Source organism: Paramacrobiotus metropolitanus, unplaced genomic scaffold, assembly GCF_019649055.1.
Source record: "Paramacrobiotus metropolitanus isolate TYO unplaced genomic scaffold, Prichtersi_v1.0 Parri_scaffold0000047, whole genome shotgun sequence".
NCBI classification, from domain to species: Eukaryota; Metazoa; Tardigrada; class Eutardigrada; order Parachela; family Macrobiotidae; genus Paramacrobiotus; species Paramacrobiotus metropolitanus.
Genome location: NW_026570267.1, coordinates 768,947 through 787,257, shown reverse-complemented (window position 1 = coordinate 787,257; position 18,311 = coordinate 768,947). Strand labels below are relative to the sequence as shown.

Below are 18,311 nucleotides of genomic sequence, written 5' to 3'. Positions count from 1 at the left end.
TACTGATACATAAGTGAGACATTTAATATATAATGCGATGCGAAGTATAACTTCTGAAGAGTGTCATAAAAACAAAATCTTGTTGTTTTCTGAATGCTTGCGCATAGCACTGCAATGATGACAATACGTATTATAATTACAAAGCTGGCATAGTAAAAACAGCAAAACTCGATGAAAGAACCTAAATTTAGCACACCTATTGCATGCCTTATTAAATTTTAGCACACCTATTGCATGCACCAGAAACAAAAATCCAACGCATGCAAATGGTGTTAAGAAAACTAAAAGGGTAATAACTTGTCAATTGATAAAGGTCTGCCTACATTTGCGATTTTCCCAAATACATACATCGTTATGGATAACTTAGCAGGAACTAAAAGTTACCGGCGTATCTATATAATTATTGGTCAATCAGACAAGGTCATGTTTGTCGTTGTGATTTGTTTTTCTGCGTCCTGTAACATCTAGACTCCAGTGCATATTCTTTGTATAAAGTGCATAATTAACATGAACATTTATAAAGCAAACACGGTCATTCTACCAGCAACTGCTAGATCAGACGTATCTCGAGTTTTCCTTTTTGTTACAGTCAAGCAGCAAAGCCATTCCTAAATTGCACATCAAGTAAAGTACACGAACGGACGCAATTTATCAAGACTGTTAAATTACTGGAAACTCTGTTATGATTATGAAAACATCACCGAGGAAATCCATTCCACGGCCGACGATACCTTTGAGAAGATCGAAGGCAATGTATCACCGCACCCACTAAAAAATGCATATACGCTAGTACCATTTCCCCCGCAACACAAAATTAATAGTACAGCCACTTCAAATTTTAATGATGTCGTGCCAGTGATACGACACAATCACCAGATGTGCAAGTACTGGTACAGTCATACGAATTTTGCTCGTGGTCAAATTGGCTCTGGAATTAGTGGGAAAACTTACTATCGAGAGCTAAAGATGCCCACTGCTTGCCAGGTTTGGGGATCACTTGGACTTTGGCATACCAAAGCACCACCAACATCTCCAAAGCACCTAAAACACACTAAATCTAAGACCTTCGTTGAATTATCGCTTATAAGCAGGGGGACGTTTCACGTTAATTTTCCCAGTGCGCTAGATCTACAGCCTCCCGAAGTAAATTTATTTTGTTAAAGGCCATTGCCAGTATTTTAGGAACTCTGTAGGCGGTTTTGCAGTAGCTATACAACTACCGACGGATTCGAAAAGATATAACGCAGTATTTGGGCGTTGACGGTGTCACTTACCCTCCTTTACCAGGAGTACCGGCGCACATGTTTTCCTGTCCAATAACATTCGTCATATTGTGCATCTGATCACTGAAATCTGGTACTGCTTGCTGGGCAAACAGGGACCGACAGCGTGCTGCGCTGACCACACGCAGGTCGACCTGGCGCAGGGTTGGGCTCCACTCTTCTGATACCAGAGGAACATTTGGATATGATCCTGGCGATCGTGAGACCGCTCCCCATCCAGACAGGTAACAGCGAGTATTCTCGGGGTATTCCATCATACCCAGGCAGACTGGAGCCACATGGTCATTGAAGAAAATTGGCTGGAAAAGCATTTAACTAATATTATAACTATTTTATTTAAATCTAAAGCGGACTCACGAAGTATCAGCATTAGAATAATTGATATCTGACTGTATAATTATAACTTTTCTGGTGCTTCTGCAGTTATATGTAGTTAGTCACACCAATAATGTCGGCGTAAAACAGTATTATATACGATCCTTTTTCAATGATGCAAATAAGTATAAAAATTACTTATCTATTTTGTTTGTACTTATTATTTTTTGTTTAAGTACCCATATATGCAAAACTGTTTTTTCGTAATAAGTGCCGCTTGAAAGGAAGTTATTTACCAATTTAGTTTTCAATAAACAGTAATCATAGGATGGATTATTTAACGGCTGGTTTGTAGAAGGACCCTGGGCATATCGAGGATGTAGGAAGGCTTGCTGGATGGTGTAGTTGATCGCATGTGGCTCGCGGGAGGCCAGAATGTTATGCTCGCCCACTCCAATGTGCAGACCCGTTGCGGGATTATTTGCATAGCTGCAATTGTGAAGAATCGTCGTAAAAAAGCCAGCACTTACACAAAATCAGATGCAAAACGAATTACTTGACACAGCACTGGGCACTGGTCAGCACAAAATGGTGGTCAATCTGCAAAAATTTTACTGAAATAACTCATTACTTTGGGAGCATTATCAATGAGAAAATGTCAAAGACTACATCAAAAAATATGTTTACAATGGTGCCTCCACAAAGCACTCCGCGAGCGTTGCTGTGATCGGGGAACACTGCCACGTGCCAAGGATAACTGTGCGGCCGAGCCTGTAATGATAATTACGACTGCCATAGTTATTCACGAGATTCGTAACATGCTCTTTACGACTGGTGTGGAATCACGAATACGTGAGAATAATTCCAAGATTGACTACTACAGTTTGCTCTGTATATCAAAATTACTTTCATGCCTTTATGAATTTTTTGAGCGCGGATGCACGTATGAGATAAGTAACACATAGAACTGTAGTTTTATTACATGAATGCGTTCTTTGCGACTACAATTTTGACAAACTTAAACTTACTTACCGGTACGTATAGACAGATAAAAATATCCCGGTGAAATTTTATTTATGATGCTGTTACCTCAATTCCGCCCACAATTCTGGACTGCACCATCCCTTCGGCAAACCTGGTGCTTAACCATGGCTGAACTGCTGGATTACCGCATGTCAGAGGACAGTTCTCGTCTTCATTATTAGGACAATCTCCTTTGCCTAAATAGAAATAACACTGTACAACTGCTTAAAAGGGCAATTAACGGTATTCTGGATAGTAACACAAATTTCGATGCCATAAAAATATATTTATTTTATTGCCCATTTCGATAGAAATTACCGTCGCACAGCATATCCGGCGAAAAACAAGTGGTGCCGCTGGGATCGTTGGGACACGAGGACTCGCCAGCTTTGCATTTTGTCACTACAAAAACAATGTAAAGACTGGGTGGAATGTGTTAATGTATGCTGTAATATAACTTGTTCATACAAAATTTAAACCTGTTGGAGTTATTAAAAAGTAAACTGAAAGAATAAACTTATAACCTAAATAAAATGGTAACACTCACATTCAACTCGTAGTCGAAATCCAGCGTACGTCCCCGATCCATCGGTTTTAAAGTAAAGTCGCTACAAAAGACGTCGTCACACCAAATCCGTGACTATATTATGCATGCAAGTGGCTCTGATTATTGTACGAGTATATTTCAGTAACATTTAGATATTGTTATAATATTATAATAATACAGATACACGCATTACACTGATACTCGGAGCGCATGTTTCATTCAGAAATATATGCACACATGTAAAGGTACGTTAGCTGTTTTGCATAATATTATTTTCTAAATAAACTAATGCAAACTATCAGTAGCAGCATCAGGATCAAAGTTTGCAGAGTATCAGTAAAAATACGTATATGTGTAGTAACAACAATTTTGTAGTTGAACCAACTGCAAACCATGACTTTTGAAAAACGTTAATTTCAGATGCCCCACATATACTCAGTAGAGTATGATCACAAATTCACATTTACCAGCTCATTTCCAGAAGATTTAATTTCGATAGGACCATCGTTTCCACAGAAAACGCCTACAACTTCGTCGCTTTCTGGAAGAATAAGTTGTTTTTAAAACTTCAAGTTCACGGTACAAGTTTTTCATTTACAGTTTTACAGCAGTAATTCAATATACGGCAGTATTTGTATTACTAACTTTTTGGATCTACAATGGTCAGGCTGTCGTAACCGCACTGGGAGTTATATTCCAGGCTGAACGCCTCCGCTGTGACCTGTGGGTAGTTAAATTAAAACTCATCCACTTTTTTTAAAACTGTTCATGTTGTATCTATACGTATTTACTGCAAATATTCTCTTTAGAAACAATCACTGTAAGCACTGTAAGTTCGTACATTTTAATGTTGATTTGACTTTATTATTTTTGATCCATTTTATTAATATAATATTGTTTTAATCAAATATCTTAGCGCCTAAATCCGCCTAAATGTCTGTAACAGTACTTCAGTACTACTTCTATTGGTTAGTGATGTACTTGGATATAGCTATTGGATTCCGTAGAAATGGTCCAGGAATAATTGGCGTAATTTGGATAATTTCCAGGGTGACCCGGTGAAGTTATATAGACTGTTCTGTTGAGCTGCTCGTCCAGGGTCAAGTGAAAATGCGCCTGCAACGGGATCGGAGGACTTGTTGGTCCGGTCACCGGGGGAAGTGTTGTGGTTCCGAGCAAAGGTGCAGTGGCCGCGTCATTGGTGGCATTGAAATTCATATGGAAACCTTGGCTACACATGTTTCCAGTCAGAAAAATAGAGCTTAGGCCACTGGTTAGAACTTTGCAGAATGTATCTTACCCAGTTTGAGAGCCATCCGTACCTACATACAGTAAAACATTAAGTTTTATAGATCACGGTTGTTGAACGTTATTCCACGGTCGAATGTTTGAACCTTTTTCCAATAAATTATATGATCATGACTTGTACATGTCTGCCTATTTGTCGTTTACTAAATTTTTCTATTTAGTTTTGCTATAAGTGTTATTCAATATCTGTGCCTTATTTTCCATTTATATCCTGTAGATTATACAACCATTACATATATCCTAGACAAAAGGTCAGAAATCAGCGAATTATCATAAAAACGCTTGAGTATATATCTGTATAAACTAATATTACGCAATACACGTAATACACTACAGTGTATTGTATACATAATATTACTGATACAGTCCAGCAGTAAGAGTATGAAAAATTTCTTACAGACTTCAACCGTGAAAACGCTGGTCGTATCACCCGGCCTTTTCCCAATAACAAAAGGAGCCGGTGCGACCGCACCGCACAACGGTCCTGTAAAACAGAAACGGGCAGTTTACTTCTGAGTTCTTACTATTTTTTTCTCATTGAAAAGAGACTACTGCACCGATAAACTGAATTAACAATTTATTCTTTGGTGTTTATGGCGCATATTTTATTGCAAAACTTGCAGCTGTTTACTAGTAAACTGATATCACCCAGAAACGTTGCATACCAGTGTTGAATTGCGCTTCGGTGTCGCCTAAAGCCTGCATGCAAGTTACTGCTCCAGTGCGTTCTCCATTGAAAAACACGATTCTGTCATAGGAGCATCCACTTGTTGGCTCCAGCCAGAAGGATTCGGCAAATGAAATTGAGATATTCTGGAAAAATGACAAAGCGAGATTTTCGGTAAAGGTCAAGGTAAGTCGAAATAGTCTTTGAATAGTGAAACTCTAATGGGCCCTTGCGTATGCATACGAGTGAGGCTCAGTGAGCGTACCAAATGCCCTTACTTCATCAACAGTCAGCACTGGACGCAAGTCTAGAAACGGGTTAAGCGAACCAAAGAACTCACATTGTTGGCTGGATTCCTGATTACCCAACGGCATCTAAGATTGTTGGGATATCCGCCCATTGTCGGATAAGCGTAATATGGCGTTTCGATGGAACCGCCTGCTGCCGATAGAAATGCCGGGGCTTTGCAGCCATCTGCAGCCAGCATAATAAGTAATAATTAGTGTTAAGGCTGCAATCACTATGAAAATGTGTATAAGATGTACTTATAGCTTGTTATACGATAAGTTGTCCTGGAATCGAAGTGCTTCTAATATTAAGTTAGTAAAGAGATCAAGCACTTTTTAGAACAACTACTGTGCGCGTTTATTGCAGTGTAAAAAATAGCGATTCCTTACTTAACTTACAAATTACAATATACCGATGCAGTTGCACCTGTAATTTTTTTCTTTATTAGGAGGAGCAAATTTTTGTAAATAAGTTTGCACAAAAGTTTGATGCATATACATATGTGTAAACAGAAAATATAAAAAGGCACATTAGGTAGACACATACAACTTGCATACTCGTTTTTTGTACTTAACGTAAAACATTTTTGTATTTCTTCGTGGAATTGCTTAATTCCGCGGTCCGCTTACCTTGTCCGGCAGCCGCATGCAATAGTCCCAAACACAACAGTATCCTCTTAATCATGGTATCAGATTTTCACGAATCCAAGCTTAACAGTATCTAAACTACCCAGTTTTAAAAAATTTTTAACCGTGTACTTTATATTAGAGATGTTACGCAGAATGGCCTCTGACTTAAAACGCATCGTTAGTGGCGTGCATTTTTCGAACTACACAATTTGATATCCAGTTTTGTTATATTGTGTAATATCGGCTATTGTTCACACATGTCTTATCTGGGTGTATAGGATAAAAACAATCAAGATTATAAAACTCCTATCAGTTGAAGCAGCTTGCATTGTATTGCACTTACCAGAAAGCTAATTAATACGATAAGCATTGTTTCGAATTAAAAATGTCCAGAGCAGGTGTCAGTGAGTACCCGTTTATGTCGTAATATGTTGTGGAGAGTAGAATTCGAAGATACAGTTATTGATACTAAAACTGAACATTTTTATTGTGTTGCTAACAAAGTTAATGCCGTAGAAAGAACGTCAAAAGACGAATAATAATAATAAACAGCGGTTTGTCAGCTGTTACTGGCAACTGCAAAACCCTTTGCATGTGGTTATTGACGTCGGTTTTATACAGGGCAATGTGATACCAAGTCCAGTAAAATACTAATTGATTTAAGTTTATTGAAATTATTTTTAACCATATAATCTAGAGTTAAAACTTCAAACTTTTCGCGACATATTTCAAATTTACGGTATTTCTGCGGCATTGCATACAAGATGAACTGATGATGATTGTTTCTAACAGCCTTTGCCGGACAACAGTTACAAAGGTTACCATAGTAAATCAAAAGTTTTAGTAAGTCCACACTAAAATGTAGATATATGAAAGCGGTAACCGATATATTGCAGGGACATGCGTAATGCATAAGTAGAAATGCTTATTGTAAGTGTGAGTAAGAAATCCCTCAGTTGGCTTTATCTGCAATTAACGGATAAATCATAATACTTATATTAAGCACCACAATACCGTATGATTAAGCATCGCTTTTTATATAGCGCTGTGTACAGTCATGACGAAAATTTAGAAGTGCCCTTATAAGGTTTGGATTTTATTTATTCTTCCTTACGATTGCAGCGCCTGTATGTGCAAGTTGAAATGCGCAGTGAAATAATCTTACTTTTATTTGGAATCAAAAGCAAAAACTAAGCCTAACTCATAACTGTAAAATAAAATCATGGACAAAAAAGACAAAATCAAACCTAAAAGCGCGAATCAGACTCCTGACCCACAAATCACAGATCCTGCTATTCCTGACGGGATTCAGGTTACACTGGATTTGCAGCATCCTTTATTTGCCACAGTGGAGTATGAAAACGGGGATCGCTACGGTATAACATGCATTAAGCAGGTCTAGCTTTTGTATAACCACAGGAAATTTTAATTTATTTGCGAGAAGTCAGTTAGACCGAAAGTGAATGGACGCACAGTTTTTGTTCGTACAATAGCACTATATGTAAATGCAGTATTACTGCTAAAAGTTGACGACAGGAAAGTATGTAGAATTACCTGTTGTCCGAACCTCTGTGCTTGCAAAAACATTTTATTGAAAAGTGCTTTTAATTAAGCAGATAAAAATTTATCAACTACCTGGTTTATCACTACGCACTAACTGTTTTGCAATCTTATTCGCTTTCATATAGTTGGCGAATATTCTGCATCAGATCTGGACAACCGTCTAATGCGCAACGGAGTTGGTAAATATGTGACCTTTGACGGACACCTTTACAGTGGACACTGGAAAAATAATAAGCTGTCTGGACCGATCTGCTTGCATGTATGGCCGTTAATGAATGTTCATTATAAAGGCGAAATGTTGGACGGACAGTATCATGGGGAAGGGGAATATTCTGACGGGAAAATCCACTATTTTGGACGCTTTTGCAATGGAACGTAAGTGGGCAAAGGTATCTGTAGCAGATTAAACACTGTAATTTATTGTAGCAGCTTATTTATAATCTTAATATGACGAATAATTTTTTGGTGCCGATGCATCATATTAAAATATGTGGCAAAACTATAAGCATTTCTTTGGAAAATTAATGAGTCAGCTTTCAGAATGTGCGGACCAGGAGTCTTGACGGACTGTCTAGGAGGAAGATGGACCGCTGTTCAAAATCGTAACAATACGCTGCGGTTTTGGCTGCGTAGTTAATTCAATATCTTCAAAGTGCTCTTCAGTTCAGTGGATTTTTTGTTGCCTAAAATACGTACTCGTATAACAAAAACAGTACAAGGAGGTTTTATATCATAGAGATTCTGTCGGCTCATTGTATGCAATTGGCGCTGTTGGTTGACCTTTCCGTAAACTGGGTTTCCCTTAATCCACATACAGAAGATATTCTGCTGCCAATAGGTAAAAACGAATCTAATAAATCACATTAATGAAATATCATGATCAGGGTATGACGGACCAGATTCAAAGAAAAACGTTTAAAAACAGATACCATGCAGAGTTTAATCTAACTATTAAGAAACTGTTTATACCGAATGGGGATAAGGTGGATATAAATGAGTTCCTGAGTATATTGCAACCTTAGCACTGCATTTACCTATACTTGCTACATTAAATTGCTCATCCAGACATTTTTTTTTACCCAGTAATAGTATTTTATTAATTACGACGGTTTTATTTCATATACACCCCAAGAAGATGTTGACTTTATTGCTGTTGTTATAAATTAATAAATACTTAGCTACAGCTAGAGGCCCAGATTTGCTGCTTTTCTGATAATTTTAAAAGCTTTATAGTTTTAGCCAACAGTTTAGATTTTGGTAATGATGTCAGTATTACTGGGTTTCATTTGACGAGAAACTATAAATTATTGGGTCATTAATCTTTTGGACATCCTGAACTTTGTGGTTTGGCTAACGTATACAATCAGCGGGCATTTTACGTCGACGGATGGATATATCCGTGCTTCTTTACGCCATTTATATGCGTAAGCGGCGATGCTGGTGCCGGTATAAGGTCTTATGTTTGTTTATCAAGTACATTATCCATCCCATCGGAATAGCGTTTGATTTAATCTAAACACTTAACCCCATGAATACCAACGAGGTTTTCAGTAGTAAAACTCGGGACTTGATGATTTAAATTGTCAGTACAACGGCAGTGTGCGATATCGCGCCGCGCCGTTTCACGAATGATGTTGCCGCAGAAAGCGTTGACGTGCGTAATGCGGAGTAAACTCATGCTGTATTCATGATCTTTCATCAGTATTTCAATCAAAGACCTGCACACAAAACACATAAGAATTTGTAGCCTTTTGCCAAACAAACTGCATTAATTACTTCCATTCATAATATTTCACCTTGAATTATATTATCTCAAAACAATTTGTTTCCGGTATCAAAAACATACCAGAAACTGATTTTACAAAACCTCAGATAATCCGGTTGATCGGCGTAAACTGTAAACGAAACTGCCGATTACGCTTCCTGTCGCCACCAGTGTAACCGGAAGTGACAATTACAATTAATTATCCCAAGTACGTATAGTAGCTTTTTTCGATCTAACCGATTTTCATCCGAGAACAGTTGGGATCAATGTCGGCTAACTGAATGTTTTGATGGATGCCTCAAAAGGAAAACAACGCCGCCAGTGCATTAGTTATATCCGTATCGGCCAGCTACTGCATAACCGGCGTCCGGCCAATCAATGCACATCCGTTCCGCCTCTGTGCACGCTTTATAGCCGCACACAGCGTGTTACCGGTGGTGCAGTTACTACTGTGCCGGCAATGGCACATATATAGTGCTGAGTGCCATATATCAGCCGAGAATGGGAAATGTGCCGGAAGTCTCCAGTGATTAATGCTCGTCACTGTTGTTTTTTTCTTCTCTCATCCAACGACTCAGGGGTTGCATCGGCGATCATAGCCCGAAAATTTTCAAATGCCGGATTATCGCTCTGTACATAAAAGTCGCCATAGAATAAATAGCATAATGTGTTTAGCATGGGCTGTGGATAGTCTTTGCATTTAACGACCGCCGGATGAATTATCGCTTGGTCGATGCCGTCTGACATCGTGGACCGGGTACAACGGGCGAAAAAGAGCGGGGCCACACCATTGCGCATCCGCGGCATATAGGACGAAATTGCCCCTAATACTAATTACCAATGCTTTTGGCGGTCGATGGAGCGTCTGTGTGCATTTTATAAAATCGTAGCCTGATGCAGAAGTGAAGGCACACTCACGGAGCTAGGGATATATATGCGATGCGTTGGCCAAGTTTTTCTCCCTCTCTCCACTCTCGATCGTCGGCCGACGTTTCATTTATACTGCCGATTTTAAAATGCCCGTAAAATTTATTGACCACGGAATATGACATTCGCTGTTGGACATTAGTGTCTTTGTGTAATTGATGAACACAAGAAACGATCATCTTCCGGCGCTGCGCATAAGCCACCGCCCTGCGTGTATATGTGTGCCGCGCTCGCGGAATGGAATAGTGCGTAATGAGTTTTGGACATTTTTCTCCATTGTATGATCGTATAACTTTTTCAAGTATTGACACAGTCCAGCTCACTTTAACCGCCATCTCTCGCATCGCAACGCAACTTCTCTGGTTGCAAAATGTTTACCATACCCGACAATACTACTGTAACCAATAATGTTACGGCGGCGGTCAGTGCACAGTGTTCGGATTACTTTAACGAGGAGCCGAGTAATTCATCAGCTGATTATGAATTATCCGAACCCTGGCAATATGCTTACGGTACAGCCTGTGCAATGATTACCATTGTCGGGGCTATTGGGAATACCGGTGTGATCTGGATCTGTCTGTACTATCGTCGCATGCGGACGATTACCAATTTTTTCATTGCCAATTTAGCGGTAGCCGATCTGCTATCCTGTGTAATTAATGTGCCACTCAGTAGTTACTTTATCCTGCAGCAAAACTGGATTTTCGGCCAGTTTCTGTGTACGGTGGTGAATTTCATCGCCTCGTCAACCGTTGTCGCTTCCGTGCTAACTATGATGTGTATCAGCATTGACAGGTGAGGTTTGTTTTTCGCTGTCCAAATGTCAAGGCATATACAGATAATGTGTACTTATGCTAAATATAATCCCTAAGCTGTTCCGACAATATTCACATGTGGGTATAATTAACATACTTAACTTTAAAAATTATAATGGCTTTGGAAGTTGCGTTAAATGTCAAAAGTTCAGCTAACGCTTAGTCAGGCGGGGAAAATAAAAGAGTAATATGTTTGTAACCTTTCCAGTCTCCTTAACTAGCTTCGAAGCAGAACTGTGAAATAGCCAGAAAACCGAAAATTTACACTACATTTTTTGCTTTTTTATGTTATAACTCCATATACCGCGCGTTAAGCTTTCATGGTTACATTAACTACGTTAAATTTGCTACTTTTTTACAAATAATATCGTTTAAAATTGCTGTTTAAATCAAGGCTGCTGATGTCTGCCCTAATTTTCAAAGATTGTATGCAGTTATTTTTATAATATTCAGTCATAATGGTGTAGATTTCCTTAGAATATGATCATCAGTATGCAAAACAATACGATCTTATCCGGTTTATTCTGTCAGTCAAGCTCCCCAAACTTCCTGTTTTTATGGCATTTAATATTTTCATCCTTTACTTCAGCGGGATTTTTGTTCTTGGGTTTTGAATTCCTTTTTTTTTATTAAGCTTAAATTCTATTAATTCTAACTGGAATTACGACACCGAATTTGAACAAAGCAGAGTCACTATTAAAACTGCGCTTTGGTAATTTAGCCCAAACTTCATGTATTATAATCTGTAAATTTACATCCATGGTTGCAGACCATACTATAATATGATTAACTGATTATCATACATTGTATACAAAATTATCATTAATGACAGATACATTGCAATTGTCCATCCGATGCGTCCACGGATGGGCCGAATGACAGCGTACGTCATAATCGGGATTATTTGGTTTGTGTCCGGAATGTTCTCACTCCCGCAGTTGATGTACAATAAAATTGATCACATCCAAAATACAACGAATATGGTGTGCTTTTTACAATGGGAAGATGAGACCGAATGGGCTGCTCAAAAAGGTAAAACCGCGTAAGGAACTGCATATCCTGTATGATATTAGCCCATTTCCCTGAGTACGTGTGCATATGGCCGTAAAGTGCTGACATTTTCTATCATCGTTTTCAGATACCTTGTTAATCTATCAGTCCTTCTATATGGTAATAACGTATTTTGTTCCCCTCATTTCCCTTACGTTGTGCTACGGGAGAGTCGCTCAAGAGCTTTGGGGGAGCAAAAGTATCGGGGAAGCGACAGTGGCTCAAATGGAGCAGATCAAAAGTAAACGAAAGGTATGTCAAAGAGTATCCCAGTACGTATGTATCGACATCCGGTTGAACATCATAACCTTCGCAAAGGTCAGGGATACTGTTAAACTACAGGTGTTAGGTGGTTTCTAATTATTCTGGTTGTCAGTTAATCAGTTAGTTCAGCTGTTATCACTTCTTACCAAGTCGCTTATTGCTGATCTGATTTATGCGAAATAAAATCTCTTTACACTGCTGCAATGCAACGATGAATCGAGTGTAAGCACCACAAAATATTAGCCAAAATTTTAATTAGTGTAAATTATGATTACCACGATTGATGATTTACATAATCAGCATTACATGATAATTGTAATAAAAAGCATCTTTTGTTGAACTACGCTAAAAAACCGTGGTCAGGCGTAAAACGTTCAGAATGGTAATTTGTAGAATTGTAGTAAATACGAGTATATTTATGACAACTGCAAATGCAGCAGCAATGAAAGCTAACGCTGTCAGAACGGCTGATCAAATTGCAGGCATGTACGATGTATACTGTGAGCAGGAAACTAAAGGATAGATTTTAAATTTACCACTTGCATCCAGGAATAAATGCGCGCTCACAAATTAGTCTGACAAACCGAGCGATTGAAAGAATGAAATCAGATACTGTCAGTTTGTTTGTTTAATGGGCATTTCAGCCACCGCCGCTGCGCCAGTTACACGGCCTTACAGATTTTGCTAAATTTTTAATATTGCTCTTATAAAGTGTTGCACCTGTCGAGTTGGACTTTTCCGCATATAGGTACATCCTTTGCGCGCGATTAGTGTTCCTTAAAACTGGATTTAGATTAACACGATTATTGTTCTTATATGAACTTTATTTTTGACAGAATCGTTCATAATTGTTCGATTATTAATCAACAGTTTTTTACTTAAATTTTTTGTATTAATTCATTATCATACAGTACATAACATCATTTTTTGTAAAAGGGCAATTTCAATGGTATGTTAGAACCAGAGAGCAAGACTATACAATCCCATACTTTGTTTATTGATTGCTAAATCTCCCCTCTCTCATTTTTAAATTATGCATTTACATACTACTTGCCCGCCTGTTGTTTTTTACGTCCAACCTTAATTTTATTTCGTAAAATTAATTACACTGCACAGCTTACGCCTATGAACGTAGAAGATGCAAAAAAAAGTGTGCTTTTTTGATAGTAATTCTCAAAAGCTGAATATTATGACCATGTCCTGTCAAATGCTTAAAAAGTAGACGTGAATTATATAGTAACTTATTAGTTGAATTATATAGTAACTTTTTGTACTAAGTACTGATACAGTGGTGCAAGAAAAGTTTTATTCAAACGCTGAGTTTGTTAAGTAAAACAAAACATTGGATTAGTAATCAAAATAGTGTTGATGCAAATACAGATTCTGATAGAAACTCCCGTTCCTTCATTAGATTAAAAGGATGAACTGTTAACAGATTTTGTTGTTAAATTAATTGCTGAAAGTAATCCATTCAGGTCTGCAATCCAAAAATGTCAAAGGTCGGAAGTTTTGAAATTAAAAAAAACTTTGTATGTATGACTATGTTTATCAGCTGCATATACAATGCTAACAGTTGAGATAACACGTTTGCTTCCAATAGAAAATCTGCAATATTTTGCCGACGCGCTATAATGTTATGTATCTTGATTGAATCATATTATAATTCCTTTCAAATTTCCAGTTGGTGAAAGTCCTCATCTGGGTTATGATAACCTTTATGATTAACTGGGCGCCGTACCACATCTGGTTCGTCGTGACCAGCATCAATCCCTGTATACGCCGGCTCAAGAATATGGCTCATGTCTTTACAAGGTAATTACATAATCCCGCATGTCAGTGATCAGGAGATTGGCAGAAAAAAACTTCCAGAGAATATCGGGCAATCGCCGCAAAGTGATTTGAGTGACTACATAGGCCGCTGTTGTAATTTAGTTTTTTTTGCTCCCGACAGGATTCTGCTATCTTTTCATCTGCTTAACTTTCTCCAATTTTCTCCTCGTACAGCAACAGCAGTATAAATGGCATTAACGCGTACTTTTTTGCTTCAGTGCGTACGTTCTGGCCATGTCCAATTCCATCTACAATCCTATCATTTATATCATTCTCAACAACAAGTAAGGTCTTCATTTCGAAATCTATGTGTGGATGTGAGAGTAAAAGTGTGTAGTTTATTTAGTGAATATTTATTTACACATTCGGAAACAGTGCGTTAAAGGATGCAGCTATTCTGTCAAGTTATTTCGACAACGATGCTCCAGTTGTACCGCTTCCGGTTGATTTATAAACCGAGCAATCTGTCGGGAAAACCAAACACAGAAGTGTTATCTGCCGCCCTAAACTTCTGTTCTGCAGTACATTCAGGCTTGGCAAAATTACAAATGGCTCACAATAATTATTCAACCATAGCTGTTGCAGTTAGATGTCCGTGAACAAAACTTTTAAAATAATCATTGGGATATAATTTTCAGATAATCAGAGCACCTGCTTGAAACGGAAACAGTTAACTTATAAAACTCCCACTGAAAATTTTGGGACTAAAGTACATAATTTATTTTGAATTTCCAGCAGGAAACACAGCTGCGAGACAACAACAACGTTGCTTAAGCTTAAAGTTGCCCCATAAAGTTAAAGTTGCTTAAAGTTAAGGATTGTTTTGCCCCATTCGGCAAAAACTAAGACTTGGTCTTTTGTATTCGTCTGATCACTTTGCTCATTTAAATTTTGGGAATGTAAGGGTTAATTAGCGTTTGCCCCTATATTTTTTTCCATGAATAAACCTCTAATGATTTCCGCAATCTGGGATCCTTCGCTGTCACGTTCTGATGGCACACCAGCTTTAATGCATATTACTACGTAAATACACTTGATTTTATGCTCCCCAGTTACCATAATACTCCGCAAACACTAATCGCGTGATTGCGGATTGGTGCGCCAGCGCATTGTACTAGCCGGTTATTTAGAGTATTAAAACTATTTTTAAATTAACTGAAAACTAAGTAATAATATGTAAAAAGAGCTAATGACATTATTTAGAAAGATTAATAAGTTCAGTGGTACACAGAGTAGTATTGTAGTTTAGCATAATAAGTAATTGATAATATTCTGCATAATAGAAAAATTAATATTATGCACATTAAATTTCACGCTTTCAACTACAGTACGCACTATTACTGACTTACTGCCGATTATTGAACGTATTGACCTCAGAATTCTTTATAATAAAATAAATGAAGTTGTGTCTGTCAGAATTAAGGTTGTTGAGTACAAGCATGCGTCATATAGTCGGCATAACAAACTGTAACGATCGCCTCATTTGGATTCATGCAAAAACGACGATTACCGTAACCTGGTTTACAATAGAACAGCGCCATTTCTTAACGAACCGCATCTTACCGGTTGCTGAACGTAAATCGACTGAAGCAGTCTGGATTAGTAGAGATAGTTTATTAACTTCCAAACCGTTTAATACAAATATTTGCAAATAAAAGTTATTGATTTCCATTAAGATATTCTGGTATTGATTCGATATCGGAAACTGTCATCACAGTGCGTTGAGGTTAGGAAAACCGCTGGTTCGAAAGAACAGCTGTACGCTACCGCCACAGAGGGAAACTTATTACAAATCGTTTCCAATTTCCACCGCCCTAACAATGCTTCAATGGCAAAGGGATTTCAATTGCAGACGGAATTGGGGACTAAATAAAATTGCCGAGCATCCATGCATGACCAGACAGTATAATGCGCTGAGCTATAATAAATCTACGTCGGCACAATCTGCATTAATTTGCACTTGTTGACAATGAAAAGTTGTACCTATAATTTCCACGGATTTTTGGAAGAACTTTTTTCGCGCTACAAAGTAAAATTAGTAACAAGTGGTGTTTTATTTGTCCATGTACCTGTGCAATATCTTTTAATCCGAGCATAATTTCTGAAAGTGCACTAAGTGCACCATACTAATTAATTCCCGGCGTGGATAATGACACTGAATGCTCATAACAGACGCTTCTTCTGAATAGAACAAAAACTTAAACGTCGAAATTGCAGTGCAAGGCTGCAGGCGTTTAAAGTTAGGATTTACTACTCGGTAGGATTATGAAAATTTTTCTGCTTATGGATATGTCAATGCTTTTTCCGCTTGATTGCAAAATTTTCCTTTAAAAGTTTATGTTTGTAATTACATTATCAAAAGCTCTTCATCATAAACAAACTTGTATTCCAGTGCAGTACTGGCACAACTTGCTTTAAATTAAAACCGGCAAGTTGTACTTAACAGCAGCCGATAATTGCAAGGTTAGGAGATCTTCTTGTTTGTTGCCGCGCAGTGTGGCAACCACACCCGTCAATCAACCGGAAACGGGCTAATTTTGTCCTGCAATAGTAGTAATTCCGTATGATTGAATGCAACACAATACACCTTTTTGTATTTTTGTTTTGACTGTAGATTTCGCCAAGGATTCCGCCAGATCTTCAGGTGAGCGAGAGGTCATCAGTGCCGGCAGCTTCACGGCAGGAATATTTATATGCACCGTACTTGTTCCTATATCTGCACATACCGATACTTTTATGTGTTGTGCAGGTGGCTGCCGTGTATCGATTGGTCCCCCAGTCAATCACTTAATCGCAACCAAACGACCGCCGCCACCAGCACCAGTAACTACCATTTTCGTGATCGCATCAGCTCCTACTGTCCTGAATACAACGCCACAACAACACCGAACAGGAACAGTTCAATTGCCTTAAATTTGCATGGTAATACGAGACAGAATGGGACGCACTTGCTGGCAATCCCTAGGAGCAGTTTATCTGCCCACTAAATTATCAAACATATCCACTCGCCTCTCGGTGTGAAGAAGTGCCGGGGAAAAAATCACAAACCAGCACCTTCAACGACCATTGCGGGTGCGCGCGCGGGATGAAAAAATATATATGCACCAAAGACAACAACCACTCACCACGCGGCTGACAATCACATTGACCACTGCAGCTTTATTGTTCGCTGGCTTTGCCGCGTGCACCCATATTGACCACGCCTCCCCGTGGATGGAGATTGGCGAATACATTGCGCCATGTCGCTGTTGTACGTCATTAACTGTCAGTCGTCTGTTGTGTGCGGAAGTTTGAAGTTGCTTGACGATTTCCATTTCAAACAGCAAAATCCACTTGCTCAAAAAACTCGAAGGAAATTGTATTACCATAAATATTTTTATCGCTAAAGAGGATTTGTGTCTGTCGTGGTGTTGGCCGCAGCGGCGGCAATTGAGAAAGTGTTACCGAGAGGAAATCCTTTGCGATGGCCAATGTGTCGATCTTTGTGTGTGACGTCTCAGATCGGCCCAATGCAGAGCTCTCGGTGGTGACATTTCTCCCAAATGAAAACGTGATTATATCATACAGCGCGGTTGTTGTCATGTGAGTTGCGGCTGTTTGATTGGCATAGGAAAGAAAATGAAATGCTTCTTTTTTGACAGATTTTCCTTCTTGTATTTTGAAAAGATACGTCGAGACGCATTTCAGAAGCAATATACGCTGAGCCGGGTCGCATTTTAAGAGATTTAGGTGCTTAATCTCATCGCGATCCTTTTCTAAGATTCCTCATTGATTATTTTAACACGCGGCTTAACTAGTTTACTCAACACCAGCCACAGTCTCCTGCGCAAATTTACCCATTCAATGCCCACGACTGCGCTTTGCACAATCAGTAACGATTTGTAAAAAACTCCATGCACATTGAAATAGTGAAAACGTCAGTGGCGGCTTTTAATGACCACCATAAAGCAATTTTGCTAACATCGAGACAACAATTTCGATTAGAAATTTATTTAGACAGCCGTGTTTCTGCAAGCAGTCATTAAGTACACTTTAAG

General features: G+C 38.6%; 3 protein-coding genes across 3 annotated transcripts; 2 read left to right on the top strand and 1 right to left on the bottom strand.

Annotated features, from left to right (window-relative positions):
• Window positions 1-421: 421 nt before the first annotated feature.
• Window positions 422-6,266, bottom strand: LOC129591640 (ovochymase-2-like). Its single transcript, XM_055487378.1, has 17 exons — window positions 6,061-6,266; window positions 5,484-5,617; window positions 5,142-5,289; window positions 4,874-4,960; window positions 4,469-4,490; window positions 4,150-4,399; window positions 3,814-3,889; window positions 3,636-3,709; window positions 3,169-3,229; window positions 2,940-3,023; window positions 2,688-2,818; window positions 2,286-2,369; window positions 2,155-2,198; window positions 1,895-2,087; window positions 1,275-1,582; window positions 952-1,041; window positions 422-768 (listed from the first exon to the last, which is right to left on the bottom strand). The coding sequence occupies exons 1-17, from the start codon at window positions 6,113-6,115 to the stop codon at window positions 687-689; spliced, it is 1,923 nt and encodes a 640-aa protein (XP_055343353.1). The 5' UTR covers window positions 6,116-6,266; the 3' UTR covers window positions 422-686.
• Window positions 6,267-6,946: 680 nt separating this feature from the next.
• On the top strand, window positions 6,947-8,479 carry LOC129591650 (uncharacterized). Its single transcript, XM_055487388.1, has 3 exons — window positions 6,947-7,436; window positions 7,749-7,998; window positions 8,164-8,479. Exons 1-3 carry the CDS (start codon window positions 7,283-7,285, stop codon window positions 8,258-8,260), a joined length of 501 nt encoding a protein of 166 aa, XP_055343363.1. The 5' UTR covers window positions 6,947-7,282; the 3' UTR covers window positions 8,261-8,479.
• A 1,373-nt stretch (window positions 8,480-9,852) lies between these two features.
• LOC129591642 (tachykinin-like peptides receptor 99D) lies at window positions 9,853-17,849 on the top strand. The gene is made up of 7 exons (XM_055487380.1): window positions 9,853-11,110; window positions 11,963-12,162; window positions 12,269-12,432; window positions 14,126-14,256; window positions 14,493-14,558; window positions 16,889-16,918; window positions 17,024-17,849. The coding sequence occupies exons 1-7, from the start codon at window positions 10,686-10,688 to the stop codon at window positions 17,259-17,261; spliced, it is 1,254 nt and encodes a 417-aa protein (XP_055343355.1). The 5' UTR covers window positions 9,853-10,685; the 3' UTR covers window positions 17,262-17,849.
• The last annotated feature ends 462 nt before the right edge of the window (window positions 17,850-18,311 follow it).